The sequence below is a fragment of the Vicia villosa genome, unplaced genomic scaffold (genome assembly GCF_029867415.1).
Source record: "Vicia villosa cultivar HV-30 ecotype Madison, WI unplaced genomic scaffold, Vvil1.0 ctg.000605F_1_1, whole genome shotgun sequence".
In the NCBI taxonomy this organism is placed as follows: domain Eukaryota; kingdom Viridiplantae; phylum Streptophyta; class Magnoliopsida; order Fabales; family Fabaceae; genus Vicia; species Vicia villosa.
The window spans coordinates 254,658-274,826 of record NW_026705277.1 but is presented as its reverse complement, the minus strand read 5'-3'; the positions used below and the strand labels follow the sequence as shown (position 1 = coordinate 274,826).

General features: G+C 32.9%; 2 protein-coding genes across 4 annotated transcripts; one reads left to right on the top strand and one right to left on the bottom strand.

Moving 5' to 3' along the window:
• The first annotated feature begins 8,457 nt into the window (after nt 1–8,457).
• LOC131629769 (NAD-dependent protein deacylase SRT2-like) lies at nt 8,458–13,986 on the top strand. Of its 3 annotated transcripts, none has more exons than XM_058900551.1 (10): nt 8,458–8,678; nt 8,779–9,035; nt 9,148–9,213; nt 10,433–10,478; nt 11,042–11,202; nt 11,312–11,441; nt 12,644–12,808; nt 12,997–13,124; nt 13,296–13,395; nt 13,482–13,981. In XM_058900551.1, exons 1-10 carry the CDS (start codon nt 8,640–8,642, stop codon nt 13,530–13,532), a joined length of 1,143 nt encoding a protein of 380 aa, XP_058756534.1. In that variant the 5' UTR covers nt 8,458–8,639; the 3' UTR covers nt 13,533–13,981. The 3 variants fall into 3 exon arrangements, 2 of the variants coding, with proteins under 2 accessions (XP_058756534.1, XP_058756535.1); XR_009292109.1 differs by having other exon boundaries at nt 8,459–8,678; nt 13,301–13,395; nt 13,482–13,526; XM_058900552.1 differs by lacking the exon at nt 8,458–8,678 and having other exon boundaries at nt 8,899–9,035; nt 9,135–9,213; nt 13,482–13,986.
• A 2,336-nt stretch (nt 13,987–16,322) lies between these two features.
• On the bottom strand, nt 16,323–18,490 carry LOC131629770 (RNA polymerase II transcriptional coactivator KIWI-like). Its single transcript, XM_058900554.1, has 5 exons — nt 18,390–18,490; nt 18,132–18,300; nt 17,929–18,034; nt 16,756–16,778; nt 16,323–16,617 (listed from the first exon to the last, which is right to left on the bottom strand). Exons 2-5 carry the CDS (start codon nt 18,270–18,272, stop codon nt 16,558–16,560), a joined length of 330 nt encoding a protein of 109 aa, XP_058756537.1. The 5' UTR covers nt 18,273–18,300; nt 18,390–18,490; the 3' UTR covers nt 16,323–16,557.
• Nucleotides 18,491–20,169: the final 1,679 nt, after the last annotated feature.

Here is a 20,169-nt window from a genome sequence, read left to right as displayed (position 1 = left end):
TGAGCTGTGCAATATTGTTGCTACTCATGCTCGTCTTGTTGTTGCTATCATCTTAGGAATTCTGAAGAAGTTGGGAAAGGATACCACCACTACTAATGGTCAGAAGAATGTGATAGCCATGGATGGTGAGCCTTACACTAAATACAGCAAGTGCTTAGAAAATACATTAAACGAGTTAGTTGGTGAAGATGTAATAGGAAGTATTATTGTTGAACACTCCAATGATGGTTCAGGAATTGGTGTTGCACTTCTTGTTGATTCTCACTCTAGTTAGTTACGATGATGGTTAAGCAATGATCTTAGCGGTCTTGGTAAGGATTATATGAACACACCAATTTTTTTGCTCAACATAATCATATTTATGATAATTTTAGGAGAATTCTGAAATTTCTATTGTTGGGTTAGCTATAAACATTTTACATTGGAAAGATAGCATATCTTTTGAGCCTACATTATTGGATTATTTGAGGAGATTTTCTTTATAGACCCCCTACATCAAATGGGGGATGTTTTCGAAGATGCATTTCCGAAAACACCCATTTTTAGGGGTTTCGAAAGTATACTTCCGAAAAATGCATGCTAATTAATTAGTTTCGTGTTGATGCTAATGCTTGCTGCTGGAATGGCGAGTTGGTTGGTTTGTTGCGCTGAAGATGGTTGTGTCACAGACTATGCTGATGAATGTTAAACTTTATACAGTGCATGCTGACGTCGTTACGAAAAAAAAAAGTTGCTGCATTTTGCGTTTTGTTGCAAATTGAAGCTGAGTTGAGAGGTCGAATCACTGAAGCGTTGTTGGAGCGATGATGATGGATGTTGACCTCACATTAATGTCGTTGTGCTTTAAAACTGCAGGTTGGTTTGAAGGTGTTGAGTTTTTGTTGTGTTATTGTTGTTTTGGATTCGAAAATGCATTGAATTTGTTTTGGCAGTGAGGATGATATGAAACTATGAAAGGAGTTGTGATACTGAAGGTGATTTTGAAAGATGGTGTATGAAGGAGGATGTATGAAGGTTTTTGTTTATGAAACAGGTTCAGATTATGAAGGTTTCTTATTCGCTTTTATGCATTTTTCGGAAGTATACTTCTGAAACCCCAAAAATGGGTGTTTTCGAAAATGCATCTCCGAAAACACCCCATTTGATGTTTTCGGAAGTGCATTTCCGAATTCAGGGAAAAATTTTAAAAAAAGTTACTTCGGAAATGCATTTCCGAAGTAGGGGTATTTTTGGTTTTTCGCTGGAGGTCCTCCCCATAGGGGGGTCTACAAAGAAATTCTCTTATTTGAGACGAGACTACATAGTTGTTCTAATTGTTGGGCCATGTTGTTTTAGATTCTTTTTGATATGATTTGTCTTTTGGAAATTTCTAGAGGCACCCTGTGAGTTGTTACTACATGCTCGTGTGATAAACTCAAAATAGTTCTAAATTGCGGAGATACGTCTTCTGGACGCACCCAAATACATTTTGACATCTCCATAAGGCATACGAAGTTAGATTTCTGGACGATGAAACACAAATGCATATTGAAGCTAAAATTAAAATTGATAACATATATAATCAGACATTACATATATAACCAGACATTACATAGATGAAACATTTTAGTATTTTCGAAAGATCTTACTATTTTCATTTTCGCATATAGTTGGAGATTCCAGAAAGTCTTTACATCTGCAGCAATTTTGACCTTTACATATGCAGCAATCTTAAGCTTGGGTCCCCTTTTGAAGTGATGAAATTGAAATTTTTGAATGAAAATCTTGATTTAGAATGTAAGAATTTTTTTTGCAAGATTTTTGAAAAAGGTTGGCGATGAAGTTTGATCACGCAAGGTTATGTTTTATTAAAAATAAAATTTGGTACATCAATCACAAAATTGTAATCATCAAGTGAATTAAAGTGTGGATATAGTTCTTCTAGTTTAGGACCCATCGCTGAGTTAACCCAGTTTGTTACTACTTCACTACTTCACATATATAAATTAGCACTTCAGAAGTGAATCACTCTTATTTTGTGAAAAAATCACTCTTATTTTGTGAAAAAATCATTCTGAAGGGCACTTCTAGAAATTGAATCATTCTGAAGTGCAATTCTAAAAATTAAAAATGCAGCAAAAACCTACTTGTGAGTCTATTATTGATCCACTTCTTAATATATTCAAACATTTCTTTGATCTTTAAATTTGACCATTTTTAGGTGGATTTTTTTAATGTCTTTTCTAGGAAGTATCTAGATACATATAAAGTGTATTGAAATTAGTTTCACTCAAAAGCATTTATAATATAGTTTTATATATCTTTTCATTATTTTTTTTTTTGCAATTTATTTAAAATGTCTGAGATAATTTTCAGTATGGCTTAAATTTATTTTCGAAGGGTTCTTTTGATAATACTAAATTTTTGTTTTTGTGTCTATTTCATATAATAATTTTAGTTATACTATGAAATTAATGATGAGGAACCAAATAATGATAAGGAACCATTATAAGTGTACGGAAGTGCATTTTTGGATTCTCACAAAGCATTGGATCAATGTAATTTAAATATGTCTGGAGATTTATCTCTAAAATCTAAAAAAATTTATGAAAGATATTTATAATACTTTAGTTTTTATTGTGGTGGACTAGCACCCCAAAGGTGGATAAAGTAATACCGCTTTTATTTGAGGCAAACTTATCGACTAAGGGCAGCCAACTCAAAAATAGGATAGCGAGAAAACCTTTATTTGACTATTTTTTAGACTAATTATATGACTAATCTAACAAATATATAAATTATTATATTTTAAAAAAGAAAAAAATTATTATTCATTTAAAATACTGAAGAATAGAGTTATGAAAAAAGTTTATAGAGAGTAAAAAAATAAATAAATTATTATTACTCTAAAAAACAATTGAGTGAGAAAAGTGAAGAAAGAAGAAGAAAAATAATATTATTATTATTAAATGAAGAAGAGTAAATAAAGAAGACTGTGAAATGTGAGAAGTGAAGAAGTGAGAAGACAAAGAGAAGTGAGAAATACGTGAGGATGTGTGAAATGCATAGTGAAAAGACGATGAGAAATGAGAAGACAATGAGAAGTGAGGACGTGAGAGTCGTGTGAGAAAGTGAGAAGACGGTGAGAAGTGAGAAAAACGTGAGTTGTTTTCTAACCTAGGACAAATGGAGTGAAATTACAAAAATACTCCTCCAACCCAAATTTTGTAAGGATAAATATATGTTTTTCCAGTCAAAACAAATAGCAGAGTGTAACTCACTCTAAACCGAAAAGTGCTTCGCTCCCACCCGTTCTAATTCAAATAGAGGTCGCGATCTCAAATTGAGACGCGAGCTGCTACGCCATAGTGGTCGGCCTCAACATTGTGTCATTTACCTAAGATATCACCGGCATCCAAGGAAAATCCAATTTAAAAAGTTATAATGATTAGGTAAGAAACAATTTTTTTTTTGAATAAGTTGAAATAATGTGTACACATCCAAGAATAATGATATTTCTATCTAATTTTTGACTTAAATTTCTCATCTTTTCAATTAACTAGTAACAAACCCGTACGTTCGCACGGGTTCTGGTACGAGACACGCATTTGTTTTAGATATATATATTTTTAATAAAAAAATGTCTGATTACCCGTGAAAAAATAATAATTGAAGGTATAATTAATAAAACAATATTTTGATCAGTAACTTCATGTCCCGTTAATAATCAATATTTTAATACTTAACTTCTGTGTGAAAAATTGATCGATGTGAAAAATTGTTTTCACATCGGGTAATACATCCCATCCATGTATCTACATACGGTACAATCAATTGTTTTCCCTTATTTTATTACTATCACATGCATTGGAATCTGTGTCATTTACAATATAGTGCTTGGAGCTACGGTGTAAAATGCTAAGGTGTCATTATTTGGTGTATGCATATCAGTTCTCTTTCTTCAAATCAACCCATGTTGTTGTCTTGAGATTGTTTGTATTGTTAAAGACTGTTCATTCTAACACTCTTTCTCATGGAATCAAGCACGGCTTGAACTTTGAAGAGCATGAATTTGTCAAAGAAAACGACAACAGACACAAAATAAAAAAATCAGATCAGACGATGGTTCTGGAAAAAATCAAACATAAAGGGAAACAAAATTGAGAAGTGCAATTAAGAAGGAAAAACAATAGGAAAAGAAGGAAAATCATTAATGAGGAGGATAACAAAACGAAAGGAATAAGTTTTAGGGTTGTTAGAAACAATAGTACGAGAGTGTGAAATGGAAAGGAAAAGTGAGTTGTTCGAATTTTTTATTTAATTTTTTTCTATCGGCTAAGTAAAACCACCAATGGGAAATGTTAAAAGATTTGTTCAAAATTTTAAAAATGTGAAATGTGTTTTTCCACTAGTAAACTTTTTTTCACATTGATTTCATCTTTAACGATGCAATGTATTGATATGAAATGTGTTTTTTTCCTAGTAGTTCTTGAAAGTTTAGTGCATTTTTGGTTAGGAGTTGTCCTTAGAAATTAAGTATTAGATCATTTATTCACGGTAAGAGCTCCTAGTGACATGCTATGATCAGTTATCTCACTAAGTTAGTCTCAGTAATCTGTATGTGTAGGAAATTGATACATGCTCCGAAAATTATTATTTGTCGATTGATATTTATGGAATGTTGGTTATAAGGTAGAACATGTTATAAAGGAACATCATGTTGGGACTAGACATCTCATCACAATCCTAAATGAAACAGACTATGTATTATTTTATTAATTCAACCAATTTTTCTTTGATTTCCCTTGACATAAATGAACTAACAAGTATATATACCTCTTGTTTTCCAAAGTTTCTAGATTAATTTCTTCTAAGAGGTACTTAACCTATAACTTGTTCCTTTCTTTTGACCCTTTCTCTAATCTCTATGAATCATCATCAATGATATTATCAGTAATCAAATTATCAGTGACACGATCCAGTTTGTTAGCCTTACTTTGGGCTAAAAATCTTCAACTTGCACATTTATAATCCATTCAAAGAAGTTCATTTTTCTACGACCTCACCGTGTAGAGTTAGTTCAATTTGTTCATAAAGGTAATAGTAAACACCTCTTTATCAACTACTCAATCTACCACATGTGTTAGGTTGACGCATGATGAATAATCTTGAAGTTTAGTGCATGTAGGATGAACCTTGATAATTTCTGCATGTCCTCGTTCATCCCATCTGAACAACTTTTGGTGCATCGTCCTCGAAATTTCCATGACCACTCCAATCTTGTCCTATTAGTGAATTGTAAGTGGATTTGGTTGGTATCATCACAAACATAACTTTTCTTCAACTGACCCCACTTTGAGATTATGTATAGTCACCCCCATTGATCCAAGAAGCCTTGATTTAAAGTCTTTGGTAACCATTTTGGTGGTCACTAAATCTAAAGTCTTGTTAATTTTCTTGAACATGGATCTAGGAATCAAGTTTATAGTATGTCCATTGTCTGACTCCTTTTTGAATGATCCCGGTGTGGAGAGAATGTTAGTGATCCCTTGATTCTTCTATCATTTTTTCTAGACGTATTGACATATTGACATATTAAACACTGATCAAATTCTCATTCATGAATTTCAATTCTTCACTCAAATTTTCCAAGTCATGATCATCAAATTGTTTTCGCACAATCTGTATGAAATTCAACAGGAAACACTAATACCACATTGACTCTAAGATTTACAAGCCTTTATATCTCGACCAATATTTGATTTTCTATATCGGAGTTAGTTTTCATGCACCTACACATAATTAATCCCCAATGCTCTGTCAACATTTTTCATAGTTCTAATTATCATCAATATCAATGCTAAAGTTGAAATTATCCTCCTTGTCTAACTCCTTTGGGCCTTCTAGATTATTCACAGCCTCAATCACTTTATCGAAGGTAAATTTGAGGTTACTGCTCTATCTTATACATATGTTGCATAAAATCTCTCCCTTATTTAATGTGTTCTCTAATGATTTTTATGGCTTTCTCCCCAACTCTTTGGACCCTCATTTGTTTCGTGGATCTAACTTGTTATATTGCAAACATAGTTAGAATCCACCCTATTATTTTGAAAATAAGAAAATTGTTGTGTGTTTCATTAACCTCTAGATATATATTGAAAAGGTCCCAACTAGGATACCCATAATAGAGACACTTGACCATTCAAATACTTAATGGGACATGTCTGTTTGGTAAAACTAGCTGATAGCTGGTAGCTTTTAGCTGATAGCTGGTAGCTTTTAGCTGGTAGCTGGTAGCTGATAGCTAGTAGCTGATATTTGATAAGCTAATGTTACTGTTTGGTAAATTAGCTGTTTCATTAGCTGATAGATACAAAATGACATTAATGGCATTTTAATTAATGAGGGTAATAATATATTTTAGTTAAAATAATAAGGGTATTAATGGAAGAAAAACTCACAAGCTAAAAGCTACAAGCTCAAAAGCTACTTCAAATAGCTTTTGAAAAAAAAGCTAAAAGCTAGTAAAAAAGCTACAAGCTAAAAGCTAAAATAGAGTTACCAAACAGAGCTTTTTTATAAATACGAGCTGAAAAGCTAAAAGCTAAAAGCTAAAAACTCTTTTTAATGGAGGTGAACCTTCTTGTCTAATTGGTCTAAGTTGACCAAATATTCATTAACCAATTTTTCCATTATATTATATGAAATTCAAATCCACCAACAGTCATTCTCACAACTTCAAGCTCTAATATATAGGGATGCTCATGGACAGTTAATTTTCATAACGAATCCATAATCATATATAATTCATGTGTTATAGTTAGTTATTAAAGCCAATTTTCATAACTAGATTCCATTTTCTTAAAATGGTTATAAAATATTTATTAACCGATTATGTCCATAACTAGTTTTGATTTAAAATTTAAAAAATAATAATTTCTTTTCAAGATTTTATTATTTTTTGAAAAAAATATTTTTTTTTATTTACAGAAAAATATATTCTTATTAAAAAAGATATCATATATTTTATTTTTGAAAAAAATTATATTTTCCGGAAAGAAAATTTTATTTCCAGGAATTATTTTCAAAAAATATTTTATTTAAACTTTTTTGTAAGAAAAATAATTATTTTCAGAAAAACATATTGTTTTTTAATTTCAAAAAGAAAAAACATAATCCAAAATATTTAAAATGTTTTTTTCAGAAAATTAAAAAATATATTTTTTTTTTAAAATTTGTTATAATAGATTAATTTGATTTTTATTTTGAATATGGATGTTCAAACTATAAATTTGATTAAAATCACATTAATAACATAATCTAAAATATGAATTTAATTAAAACTATATTAATAATTAATCAGTTTTTAATAACTGAATTTAGATATAGATATAGATAGCCTAAATAATCGATTAATTCGAGTATTCCTAATATGTAAAACACTTGCTTTTTAGTTGCAAAAATTTGGCCAATTAGTTTCTTTGTCTTTTGACATTAAACAAATCTAGCATGTTAGCTTTCAAATCTCTCTTTGGTTGTAGAAACTTTTTAATTGCATTTAATATGTAAATTTCTTTTTCCCCTTATGATGTGTTATTGTTCTTAAATTTTTTAGATATATTTTCAAATCCTTATGTTTTTGTTAAAAATTACTCCCTCCGTTTTTTATTATAAGTCGTTTTAGACTTTTCACACAGATTAAGAAAAATAATAATTATTGTATGAAAATGAGAAATTATGAAAGTTTTTATAAAATTATCCTTCATTAATGATATGTGGAAGATAAATTTATATAATTGAAATGAGAGAGAATAATAAATATTTAAGGATATAATAGGAAAAATATCATTAATTATTCATTGGAATTGTAAAGCGACTTATATTAAAATACAAAATATTTTGCCAAAACGACTTATAATAAAAAAACGGAGGGAGTAATTCGGAGATGCATTTCTGAAATTTTTCAGAATATATTCAGAAATGTATCTTCGAAAACACCCCCTTACCCCCATTTATTACGCGTTTTTTATTAAAATTTGCACTGTTGATGATGACTCCCTTTTGAATTTAATCAATATTAGAGTCATATAAATTGTATCATCACGTTCCGACATTTGCGTTCTTGTGCTTTTGGTCTTTACGCAATGTAGCGTTAAATTTTTGGTTTTATCATTAAAACTAACACATCTAATCATTTTCTTAAGAATCCCGCATTGCTCAAATAAGACACTTCTTATGAGACGAAAGATATAAACATTATTTGATTATTTAAATGTTATTTTTTGGGTAAATAATCTATAATAAAAAATAATTTAAGGAGTTAATGCAATTGATCTTTAATTAATGGATAGATAAAAGTATGGTCATACCATTACCTACTACTAGTTTGAATATGACTAACCAAAAGATACTTTCCTCATCTAAAAGTAATCAAAAAAATATAATATATTAGATAAAAATATTTTGTGGGCATTGTTTGTTGCCTTAATATTTTCTCCGTGAAAAATCTGTAGTAATAGGCGGAAGAGAAGTATGTAACGTGGAGGCGTGGAGGAGTCTGTCTGTGCAACAATAATAAACAAAACCAAACCAAACCAAAGACGCGACGATTTTTCCAATGACTCTCCCTCGCCGACGCAATCCTTTGAATTGAAATTATGTTATTACTTCCAATGTCACCTTCTTCCTCGCTCACCGTAACTTCCCTTCCCCTCTCTCTTTCTCTGCTACTACTATATTACTTTTTCGTTCATAATAATAATTCTCATACTATGCTACAATTTCTGCACATTGCAGTCCCTTGTATTCGCCAGGAAACTGCTACGAACTCAAAATTGGAACTTATCAACAACAGGAGGGAGATTCTTATCATTCAAGGGTTGTGTAAGGTTTGTTCAAACATCGTGTCGAATATCCGCACCTGGAACCTTCCCAATTGTAGATGATGAAAAAGACCAGTCTAATAATGTCTTAAGGGATAGGAAGGTAGTTCCTGATGCAGATCCTCCTAGTACCAAAGATGTTGAACTTTTGTATCAATTTTTTCAAAAAAGGTTCATTTTCTATTTCACTTTCATATCATATTTCCAGTTACAAATATATTTTTGCAGTATACATTTTCAGAATGAAACAGATAGCTAACTTAATTTCAGTTTTTATGTATAGTAACAAGCTCATGGTATTGACTGGAGCTGGAATCAGTACAGAGTGCGGTATCCCTGACTATAGAAGGTTCTGCCTCTTACTTTCTGGTCTCATATTAACCTGAATGTTTATCTGGCAACACTTTGTAGTAATGTTTATAATTGCTACTTGCAATACCTTTTCTATGATGTTGAAAGTATTAGAGATAGTGTTGGGGTAGCGCCTATAATAGAGAAGATGGTGGAAAATAGACTTAGGTGGTTTGAACATATAGAGAGAAGACTTGTAGATTCTATGGTAAGCAGAGTAGACCTGATGGAGACAAAGCAAACAAATAGAGGAAGATGAGGATCTAGAAAGACTATAAGAGAAGTTATTAAGAAAGATTTCGAGATTAATGATTTGGTAGAAGCATGGTACTTGATAGAGCATTATAGCAAAAGTTGATTCCTGTACACGACCCCATTTAGTGCGATAAGGCTCAGTTGTTATTATATTATATTTGCAGACCTCGTAAAATTTTCACCATTAACATATCTGTAGCACCCTATAAATTTTGTTGATATGGCATTCGTTCATAAATTGGTGGCAACAAAAGTGGAATGAATGGTGCACTGGCATTCTTTTGGTCCAGGCTGTCATCTATATTGTTCTTAGACTTATAGTTAGTTAATAGTATACTTCATTTTTTTTATTTACTCTATCATTCTTTGCAAGGGATTAAGAACTTACTTTCACTTCACTACAAAATTGTGATACGTACAGTGCCCATAGAATTTGCGCAGTTGTTTCACACTTTGCTTCGCTTTGTAGGACTTCTGATACTTTCAACATTGGTATTTTTGTTTTCTGACAATCTTAAGACTTCAGAGAAAAGTGATCTCTGTTTATTTGGATTTCAACTTCTACATTAATAGAAATGGGCTGCATCGGTAGTGTGACAAAGGAGGCAGAAAGATGATATAGTGGCTAACGATGTAATTATTTGAAACCATACGCATACTAGATGCAGCTATTGGTGGTGGGTCCACAATCCATCTACTGGTGGTGTGTCGTTCTTATAGTTTATGAAGATTATAAATGCTGTCATGAACCAATTACTATCCCAAAAGCTTAAGCTATAAGTGAAGAATGTGTGATTTTTTTTTAATCTCTAACATATGCTTCATCCTTATGGAGTTTCACAACTTGAGAATGTGGAATGAATGACTAAAGTTTATTACCCTTTATGCTAGCATGCTAGATTTTTAGTCTGTTTTTTCGTTGTTCTTCCATTTCACTGATAGTAATTTATTATTTATTTCAGCCCTAATGGTGCTTATAGTTCTGGTTTCAGACCAATAACCCACCAGGTGAGCTAAAGGCAAATCAACCAGACTTGCTTCTTTTACTGTTTTGTGATGATGCCCAAATACAATAGAAAACTATCACCAACAAAAAAGCTGATAGTTAAGGATAGGAAAACATAGATCTTATGCATATAGATATTCTGCTACAATTGGTTTTTGTAATAGCTTGGAATTTCTTTAGCACCTGAAATATCATGGCCCAGTGAGAAAAGGCCGGACTATTTGGTTATCTAAAAGAGAATTAAAGTTTCTGTTTGAGTTAATTGAACAGGATATTTGTATCTTGGTGTAAGGAAAGTAAGCAAGAAAACATATAGGGAAACAATATTCTCACCATCAATGAATGTGATATAGAATTTGCATTACCATGTTTATACTGAAATTGAAGATTTATGGCAATGACGTGAAGTAGGGGGATGGGGGACAAACTCAACTACAGATTCATGCCAAACATAGTCAAGAAAACTAAGGAATTTTAGGATTGATTACATAATCTCAAACTTATGTTTTCAGTTTCTCCTTAGTATCTGAGATTGAGTTCTCCTTTCTTTTGACATTATTTAAAGGAGTTTCTTCGTTCAAGCCGAGCCAGGAGGAGATATTGGGCTAGGAGCTATGCTGGGTGGAGAAAATTTACTGCATCACAGCCATCTGCTGCTCATCGTGCTTTGGCAACATTCGAGAAAGCTGGCCGAATTGATTTTATGATTACCCAAAATGTTGATAGGTATCTAGTTATTAATCTTTATCAACTAAACCTACTTAGAATGCTTCAGATTTTACATGTTAATACAAGCCTATCCTTGAATATTCTTATAGTTATATCTTATTTTCAGGCTGCATCATAGAGCTGGCAGCAACCCATTAGAATTACATGGGACTGTATATACTGTAATTTGTTTAGATTGTGGATATTCCCTTTGCCGGAACTTATTTCAGGACCAATTGAAGGACCTCAATTCAAAGGTCAGTAATTTGGGTTATTTTTATTGGGAATTTGTGTTGTCAATGACCAAATGCTTAAGAAATGAGTTTGAGAAACATAATTATGATATTGAAAAGATCTAATATGTTATCATGTTGAAATATTTAAAACATGGATGAGTGATAGTTGTTGTAAAAACTATTTGTTGATGGATTTACTTATAAAAGGTTTTAAATCTGCTGAAACAGAAGTCTTAGAATGTGAAAATGAAAACTGTTGGGTGTAGTCTATCTGGTGCATAACTTGGGGAGAACAGTGGTCCCATTAAATGATTTATACTTACAGGTTAATTGTGCATTGAAATTTAATTGTTGGGCATCTACATATATATTAAATAAAAGAGGTGAAAGACTCTATATGGTTTGATTAATAATACTGGCTATTAAACTCTCGTGCTTAAAAGGCATTTCTACCCTTTACTTGTAGGTCCAACACAAAAACTACTTTCTTAACTCAAAAAACCTTTTAAATACCTTCTATTTTTGTGTATTTTTTAACTCTAAAGTTCGAGGGAGTGTCCCATCTTTATCTTGCAAGAATTTATATAATTTGCAGGGCATATATTGAAACAATCTCTAGAGTTTTCTCAAGAAATATGTAAAGAAATAAGAACAGGGAGGAATGTCTGTTTTGTTTCTCTGTTAAAATCAGATTCTGCAGCAGGAAATATGAAGGCGGAATTGATCCTTATATAAGAAACAAAACTGCATTTTTCTAACAGAAGGAAACAAATCTGTTAAGTGAACAGCAACAACAATCAAGCCTTATCCTCATTAAGTGGGGTCGGCTACATGGATCAAATTCTGCCATAATGTTCTATCCAAAATCATGTTTCTATCCAATTCGTTAATCTCGAGATTTGTTTTAATAGTTTCTCTTATAGTTTTGTGTTGCCTGTTAAGTAAACAACAGAATCTAATAAAGTACAAGCGGGAAAATATTATCTTAGGAATTGGTCAGATATTATATGGTTTTTCAACTGAAATTAGGAAATATGACTTGCATCTTGAGTATCAATTTGAAGGGAAAATAAATTGCTACATTCGTTACCAATACTTCAGTTTATCAAATCATCAATGTGTTAGTTGGAGTTTTTGTTTTCAAACTATAGGAATGCATAAACTTCTTCCAAGTTTGCCTTTACTGATGAGTCTAATTTTTGGAACATTGGATTCTAAACCAGTGGGCAGAAGCAATTGATAGTTTGGACCATGGAAACCCTGGGTCAGACAAAAGCTTTGGAATGAAACAAAGACCTGATGGTGATATTGAGATTGACGAAAAGTTTTGGGAGGAGGATTTTATCATCCCAACCTGCCAGAAGTGCAATGGTGTTCTCAAACCTGATGTAGGTCATCTTGTCTCTTTCAGTTGAAATATTTGCCGGCTATTTGTGTTTAGCGGGTACTTTGACCCTGTTTATTTTGTAACAAATTATTGTTCTTCAATATTATAACCATTGTATCTTGTGGATTCTTAATTAGGTAAATTAAATGTGAATTGCTTAACATGTTTTCATTGCCAATAATTGTGAAGGTTGTTTTCTTTGGTGATAATGTTCCAAAGGACAGAGCCGATATGGCAATGGAAGCATCTAGAAGTTGTGATGCTTTTCTTGTACTAGGTTCGTCTGTGATGACCATGTCTGCTTTTCGACTTGTCAGGTATTTTCAAGATTATGTAGGCCTTTTTGTTAGTGTTTGGAATGGAGGAGACTGCTTTGGAATTTTGAAAGAATGTATTCTTGAGCTTCAAGCCATGAAATATTTAGTTAGTCTGCGATGAAATGACTGACGGTATATAGCATCGCCCATTTCTAAATTTTATTCTCACAGGGCAGCTCATGAAGCAGGAGCAGCAACTGCAATTGTCAACGTAGGTCTCACGCGTGCTGATGGTATTGTGCCCTTGAAAATCAATGCACGCCTGGGTGAGGTATGGCTTGAGGCTGATCTTGAATGTAATTTCTGAATATTGAATGTTTTGTACCCCAAATTTGAACAGGCTGCTTCATTATGCAGATACTGCCAAGAGTACTTGACATGGGATCCATCAGCATACCTGCTGTGTAATGATAATAGATCACAAAATGTACATAAGCTGTATTGTTCCCTCTCCCTTCTTAATCGTCATGTTGTTCATGTAGTGCTTATTGAGTGCGTGCCAAATTCCGGCAATATTCAACTTCAAATGAGAACACATTAGTAAAGGAATGTTAACTTCAATATTCATGAAGTGGCGCTTTCAGAGTTTGTAAAAGATGCAAGTTTTCAGAAATAATATCGCCTGGAGATTGTGTTTGTTGGTGCTGTTTTCATTGATTAAATAACTTCAACTCATTTGATTAACAGTAATTACACTGTCATTAGTGACCCAGAAAGTTGCTCTAGATTCAGTATTGTATTTTATCTTATTATTTGTCTCTTCTGTGATTGTAACTGAATGAAGAATGTAGTTAACATGAAAATAAAGTAATTGATATTCATGTTCTTTTTGCTGGGTTGGAATTTTTTTTCCTATACCAATTGTGATCAGCTTAAATTTTCCCTTTATTTTTTATTTTTTATGCACGACTTCAGGTATATGACATATAGATTATAGATGCAAGTTTTTTTAAAAGCTTCGATCATATTCACAGTTTTCTTTGTAAACATGAGCAATGTTGTGTATAAAAAAAATACAGTCATTTATGTATTTTAACAATTTTTATGGATTAAATTTAGCACTATTCTTTAACATTGTTCTACATTGAATCGTCTGCAACTCTTAGAGCGGACACATAACAATCAAATTATAGGTAACACAAGAAATACTAAACATACCACCTCGACAAAGATACAAGCACACGAGTTAAAAGAGAAAATCAGAAAAACTACGTAACAATTAAAAACTCGAAAGGAACACATAGATAAAACATGTGAGCGTCTAGAAACACCACCGACAGGATTCAGGCTAAATTTTATACTACCAATACCTCATTCAACAGACCAGAGAGCAACCAAAGAGAACCAAAAAACCACAAGCCACAAACAACCTCATAATCAAGACAAACTCTCAATCTGCTGTTAGTTTAGTTAGATGATAGAATTCTTAAGCAAACCAAAGAAAGTGCATGGGTCCACCTATGCTCTACCTATGCTCTACCTAAAAACCATTTATAGGCCAAAAAATATTCTTCTCTTCCACTTCTTCTACGGTTGAAACATCATTAAAGATATCATCGTTATGAACCCTCCAAATAGAATAGACAACAGTTTGCCAAATCATAACAAAATCACCCCTAAACTTAGCCCTACCACCTAGAGAAAAGAAATACTCAAACAAAAGTCTATGGTCACCGGGAATACTCATCTGCCAACCTGACCAATGAAAGATCATGTATCTACTAACAATGCTAACTCACAAGTGACAAAGAGATGGAAGACTGACTCAACCATATCATCACACAAGGGTTCGACAATCCAATCTGAATCAACAATCACCCCCCTTTTGAACAGGTTTCCCTAGAAAAAAAACTACATTGTAGAAGCTATTAAGAGAAGATCATCATCTTAGAAGGAGCTAGGCTAACCCGTATTAATGGAAGGGTCGGATTCTCTATCAACTTAGATGACAAATAATGGATAAATATGCCCAGCAGAAGATGATAAGCAAAGAAAATAGAGAAAACAACATCTCCTAAATGATTCACATATGTGTTGATTCCTTTTACTCCACTACAATTCTGCTTTTAACCAAAAGATTTTGAGGGAACACTGTATGTTGTTCTGACTTTCACCTGTCTTTTTTTTTTCTTTTTCAAAATCTTCCCAAATAGAAGGAAAAAAGTCACTTTACTTTTTTTCAGTGGTATGCTAATTTAAATCAATATCTTTTCTCATCTTAAACATAGCTTTAAAAAGGTTAAATAGAACTCATTTTCGAGGGTGAGATCAACAATGAAAATGAGAATAATAGTGTTCCTATTGCCAGTGTCACTTGGTTGTAGGCATACCCTTCAACCTAGAGGTACTCAATTTAAAACTTGGCACCAAAAGAAAGTAAAATTACGCACTGTTGAAGCATTCCATATTTCCTTACATAGTAGTTCAGGGTCCTTCAACTAATGTTTGCAGGGCATTGTTCAAACGATGAACTAAATTACGACTAAGGTCTCCATTTCTTCTAGCAGGGAAGTGATTGTGTCATCTCATCAATTGGACCATGATATGATGGCCAATAAATTATGTTTTCTCATCTTCACAGACCACAGTGGGCGCCAAATAATTTTAGCAAACTTAATATGGTCCTTACTTGATAGAGTTAAGGATCGAGTATATGTGATATTTGAAGGGTATGGAATGCATCATAAATATAAGCTAAGAATGGGATGATAGAGATGAAGTTTCTATGTTTTTATTCAAATTTGATATTTTTTAAAATTCAAAAAACAATATAATATTATTTTATAAGTACACAAAACATTAGGGGTATGTTTGGATATCACGAAATGAACGGAGCGGAATGGAATGGAGCGGAGTGGGATGGAGCGGAGTAGAACAGAGCGGAACGAATGTACCATTCCATTGTTTGGAAATTTTAGAACGGAATAAGGAAAATTATTCATTCCGCCCAAATCGGAGAAGAAGGAATATGGTGGTAAGTGATGGAATGGAATGGAATCCATACCACTCATTTCCGCTCCGCTCCATCCGTTTTTAAATTATCCAAACAACGGAATATCATTTTATTCCATTCCATTCCGCTCCGCTCCATCCAATTCCATCAATCCAAACAAAGCCTAGGAGGAGGAATGGGGGAAAAATCTCAATCCAAAACTTTAAAGATAAAGGCATTAGGGAGTAACAGAACTACATGCTAACTGATCCAACACTTTACATATGCATTGATAAACATATGATACATGTCTCAATGATCCACTTTAAAGTTCACATTCAAAATTCACACAGCAGAAAACAATCCGGAGGTTTTCATGCTTACCTAATACTAGGATAATACTACATCATATCACCATGTCTAATACTTCTAATGATTCAAAAAAATAAAGAAGCCCACAGATAATATTTGGCCAGGTAATTCCACTTAATGCACAACAACCTAAGACTTCTCAACAACAGCCTTGTCAATGTCTTCAATATGATCACGAAGCACATTCCACTGCATAAAAGGGAGAGACAGACAATTAGTCAATGAATAATGGGCTCCAAATCTTTTATATTCTAAATCTGTAGAAACCAGCAGATTTGAGACCGGAATAGAAGACAAAATAACAAGTTCAAAAAAGTTGAGATGTACCTGATCCATGGACAGAGAGATACCTGAAACAAGAAATAGAGATGTCATTGTAACTTCTTTACATCAATTTAACAGCCACCAGTACCACCAAGCATTATCAAACTTGGTAGAGTGAATACAAAGATCAGTTGATGTCAATTAACTCTAACAACAACTAAATTTTCAGCAAATGAATTGAAGACAACCAAATCTAATCAGATGCTCTACTTGATCCAAACAGGAAACCTAAGGTCAAATGTAACAAACAAAGAGATTCTGGCAGTTTACTTTGTGGGTCAAAAGACAGGCAGACAAACAAACAAACATGCAAGACAACATTCAACAATAACTGGTATGAAAAGAAAAGGACAAGCACACATAAGTTCCAACACAAATGTATTACAAGGCCAGCATACTCCTTTGCCACCTAGAGGCTTAAGAATTTAGTAGCATGATCCAACAAATTATGTGACAAAATAAAATTTCCATAAAATTGAATTCATCAAGTTTAGTGTCAATTCACTTTATTAAACTTACAACTACGGCATTCTCAACTCAGTAAAACTACTTCCAAACTTTCCCACCTTAAATGCAATACCATGTTCGCATATAAATGTTCACATAAAACATAGCACACTCACAATCAGCCCGAGTCCTACTCATTTATCACAAACTGCTAGAGTATTTAAAAATGATTCAAGTCATTGTGGAATGAAATTGTCCACCTCTTTGAATCAAAAGCAAAGAATATTGTTTATATTAAGGTTTGCAAGCTATCCAACAAACGTTAACAGAATTGCATGAGAATCCATTTAGTTCACCCATAACTCAAATCAAATCAGCACACACAAAATAAATGGATAGCAGCTAGAAACATCGTGCATCACTACTACAACATGTTGGAGCATACTCAAGAAGTAAATAGTTACTAATCACAATCTATATGAAATTGAAAATTGCAGTTATCATCAATTTGAACATCATATTCATATCCTATTGAATATTCCAACAATCTCTTCAAACAATAAACTACGCAACCACAAAGTATAGATAACATTCACTTTCAAAACCTAATAAGCTAACAACCCATTACAATGTTTTGTAAACAACAATGCATCCCAGCAACTCAAGTTCAACACGAACAAGTTCCGTAGGTCATTCGAGAAAAATGAGAAAATGATAGGAATGAAATACCTTTTTTGCCGGGCAACTGCTTCCCGTCTTTGATGTAAAACTCACGAATGTCGACCCAAAGCTTACCCTGCCAGATCCTCACAGTAACCTTCCTGTTCTTCCCTATCTGCTTATACAAAATCAAAATCAAATATATAAAAATGTAAAAAAAATTAAAAAAACACAAAACCCTAGAAATGGAGTTAGGGGTTTTGAGAGCAAACCTCACAGACGGTGATGTCATCTGAGTTATCATCGTCGGAATCTTTCTTGAGAACCTTTTTTGCAGGGGCGCGGCCTTCAGAGTCGCCATCGGAAGCTTGGTCGAGCTCCTCGCGCTTCTTCCCCTTACCAGTTGCAGACATTTCTCGAAAGTTCCAAGAGAATATTTCACTGTGAAAAGTGGAGTTATGAAGAGAAGGAAGTAAATATATAGAAGAAAATTGAAAGAGAGGGAAGTGAAAGAACGAAAAAATTAAAACCTAGAAACTTTTTGGCGCCCAAATGGAAGTACAATAGAGTAGAAGAGTAACCTTTGAGTAAATGAGAGAGTTGGGGCTCGCCTTTTCCGTTTCTATACAAAAATACATAGTTAACTTCTTTTTTTTTTTAAATATTTTAATAAGAATAAATTATTAAATAAAAAAGAATAAAATAAAAAATATAGGATATTGAAAACAATTATGTGATATTAGTTTTTGAGATCTCTCATAAAGTAAGAAAAATATGAAATTGAGTCTATCTCAACCAGCTATGTTAGTTACTACTAGTAAATGGAGCATACCTAACTCCACTTCCCCGTTTTTATCTTTAACCAATTTTTTATCTAAGCTACTCACAACAAATCAATCCAACTCTGTTTAATCTATTTGTGTCGACCTTTTAGCTACATTCACAGTTGAACATGTGGCTCTCTTCTTACTTTAGAGTTTTCTTTCTTCTTCCTTTTGTCATTATGGGTAAGGCAATTTAAAAATATTGAGTCATTCGAGTGTCTTGTATTTGCAAGTCATTGAGTCTAGTTCCTAGAAAACGAGTCTGAAGGAAAAATAAAAGTAATAAGTAGTGTCAATCGGCGACATTCCCTCTAGCATGAAAGACGAAACACATAAATTATATAATTTGTTAGAGCGACGAGCACGTGAGATTTTCGCGTCCCTTTATAAAAGACAAAAACAAGTTAGAAAGGTACTAACGAAATGTAAATTATATGAGAAACAAAAAAACCCAAAAACTACAAAGAGAAAATGATATTATCTAAAAATATTAAATTGAGAAACAATAATAAGAGGGGTAATACAAACTTGATATAATGGCAGGTGATGATGGGTAGTGGTAAATATGGATGATAGTTTGGGTTAACGGAAAAGAAGATTGGTGGGAGTGTGAGTGGGAAATGATCGGTGAAACAAAATAGAGAAAGACCATGGAAGCAATGGAAGGAATAAAACAATGTTGAAGGTTGTGTCTCATACTCATATTGATAAAACCTAATGCAAAACAATGTTGTTTTATCTATGGTTAGTGAAGGAGTTAGGGTGCATGTTATTCAATTTATTTACCCGAAACCGCTCACATCCACCTAAACCAAGCCATTTGTACGACCTTCCAACCCGTTGATCCAATTGAACCCATCTAGTTTTCTTTATATTTTCATTTTCTTGCAAGTTAGGTCGAGCCTCAATTTTTTGTCCCTAAACATAGGAATAAGGGGCGATGGACGATTCTTTTTCCTTAATTGAATGAGCAGTTTCATTATGGACTGAATAAGAGGTTTCCTCCTTTACTGGTATCATTAGACTGACCCTTTCAAGAACACCTCATATGCCACATATTAAAGAGATGAGCCAATAATGGACAAGTGTTAGGGTCGTTAGACCAGGCTATAATTATGAGACATTGGAAATAATCACCAATTCTTTAATGGTCATTACATTACTCGTTTGGGATGCTTAAACCATGGTTTATTTTTCTTTATGGTCCAATAAAAGTTATCTCAGTCCACAATCCTTAAATCGTGAGGCCTGGGAATGGCGAAGTAATTAAATTGTATGCATAATGGCCTTTCTGAAAAATAGTAAGACAAGTCCCTCGAGCGAGGTTTGGAGGGTGAGTCTCTTAAGTATCAAACGTTGGGACCACGTAAAGCATTAAATGCCCTATCATGATGTATTTGTCTTTGATATTATTGAATGCATTATAACATAATTGTATATGGGTTTTTCCCTAATCGTTGGCACGTACCTATGTCGAGCAATAATA

Excerpts from the sequence above, each read along its gene's own strand:
- LOC131629769 (XM_058900551.1), top strand. The coding sequence starts at position 8,640 with ATGTTATTACTTCCAATGTCACCTTCTTCCTCGCTCACC. Across the intron at positions 10,479-11,041 it reads TCAGACCAATAACCCACCAG|GAGTTTCTTCGTTCAAGCCG; the intron begins GTGAGCTAAAGG and ends CATTATTTAAAG. Across the intron at positions 11,442-12,643 it reads TGAAGGACCTCAATTCAAAG|TGGGCAGAAGCAATTGATAG; the intron begins GTCAGTAATTTG and ends ATTCTAAACCAG.
- LOC131629770 (XM_058900554.1), bottom strand. The coding sequence starts at position 18,272 with ATGTCTGCAACTGGTAAGGGGAAGAAGCGCGAGGAGCTCGACCAAGCT. Across the intron at positions 18,035-18,131 it reads ATGACATCACCGTCTGTGAG|ATAGGGAAGAACAGGAAGGT; the intron begins GTTTGCTCTCAA and ends TTGTATAAGCAG. Across the intron at positions 16,779-17,928 it reads GCAGTTGCCCGGCAAAAAAG|GTATCTCTCTGTCCATGGAT; the intron begins GTATTTCATTCC and ends TTCTTGTTTCAG.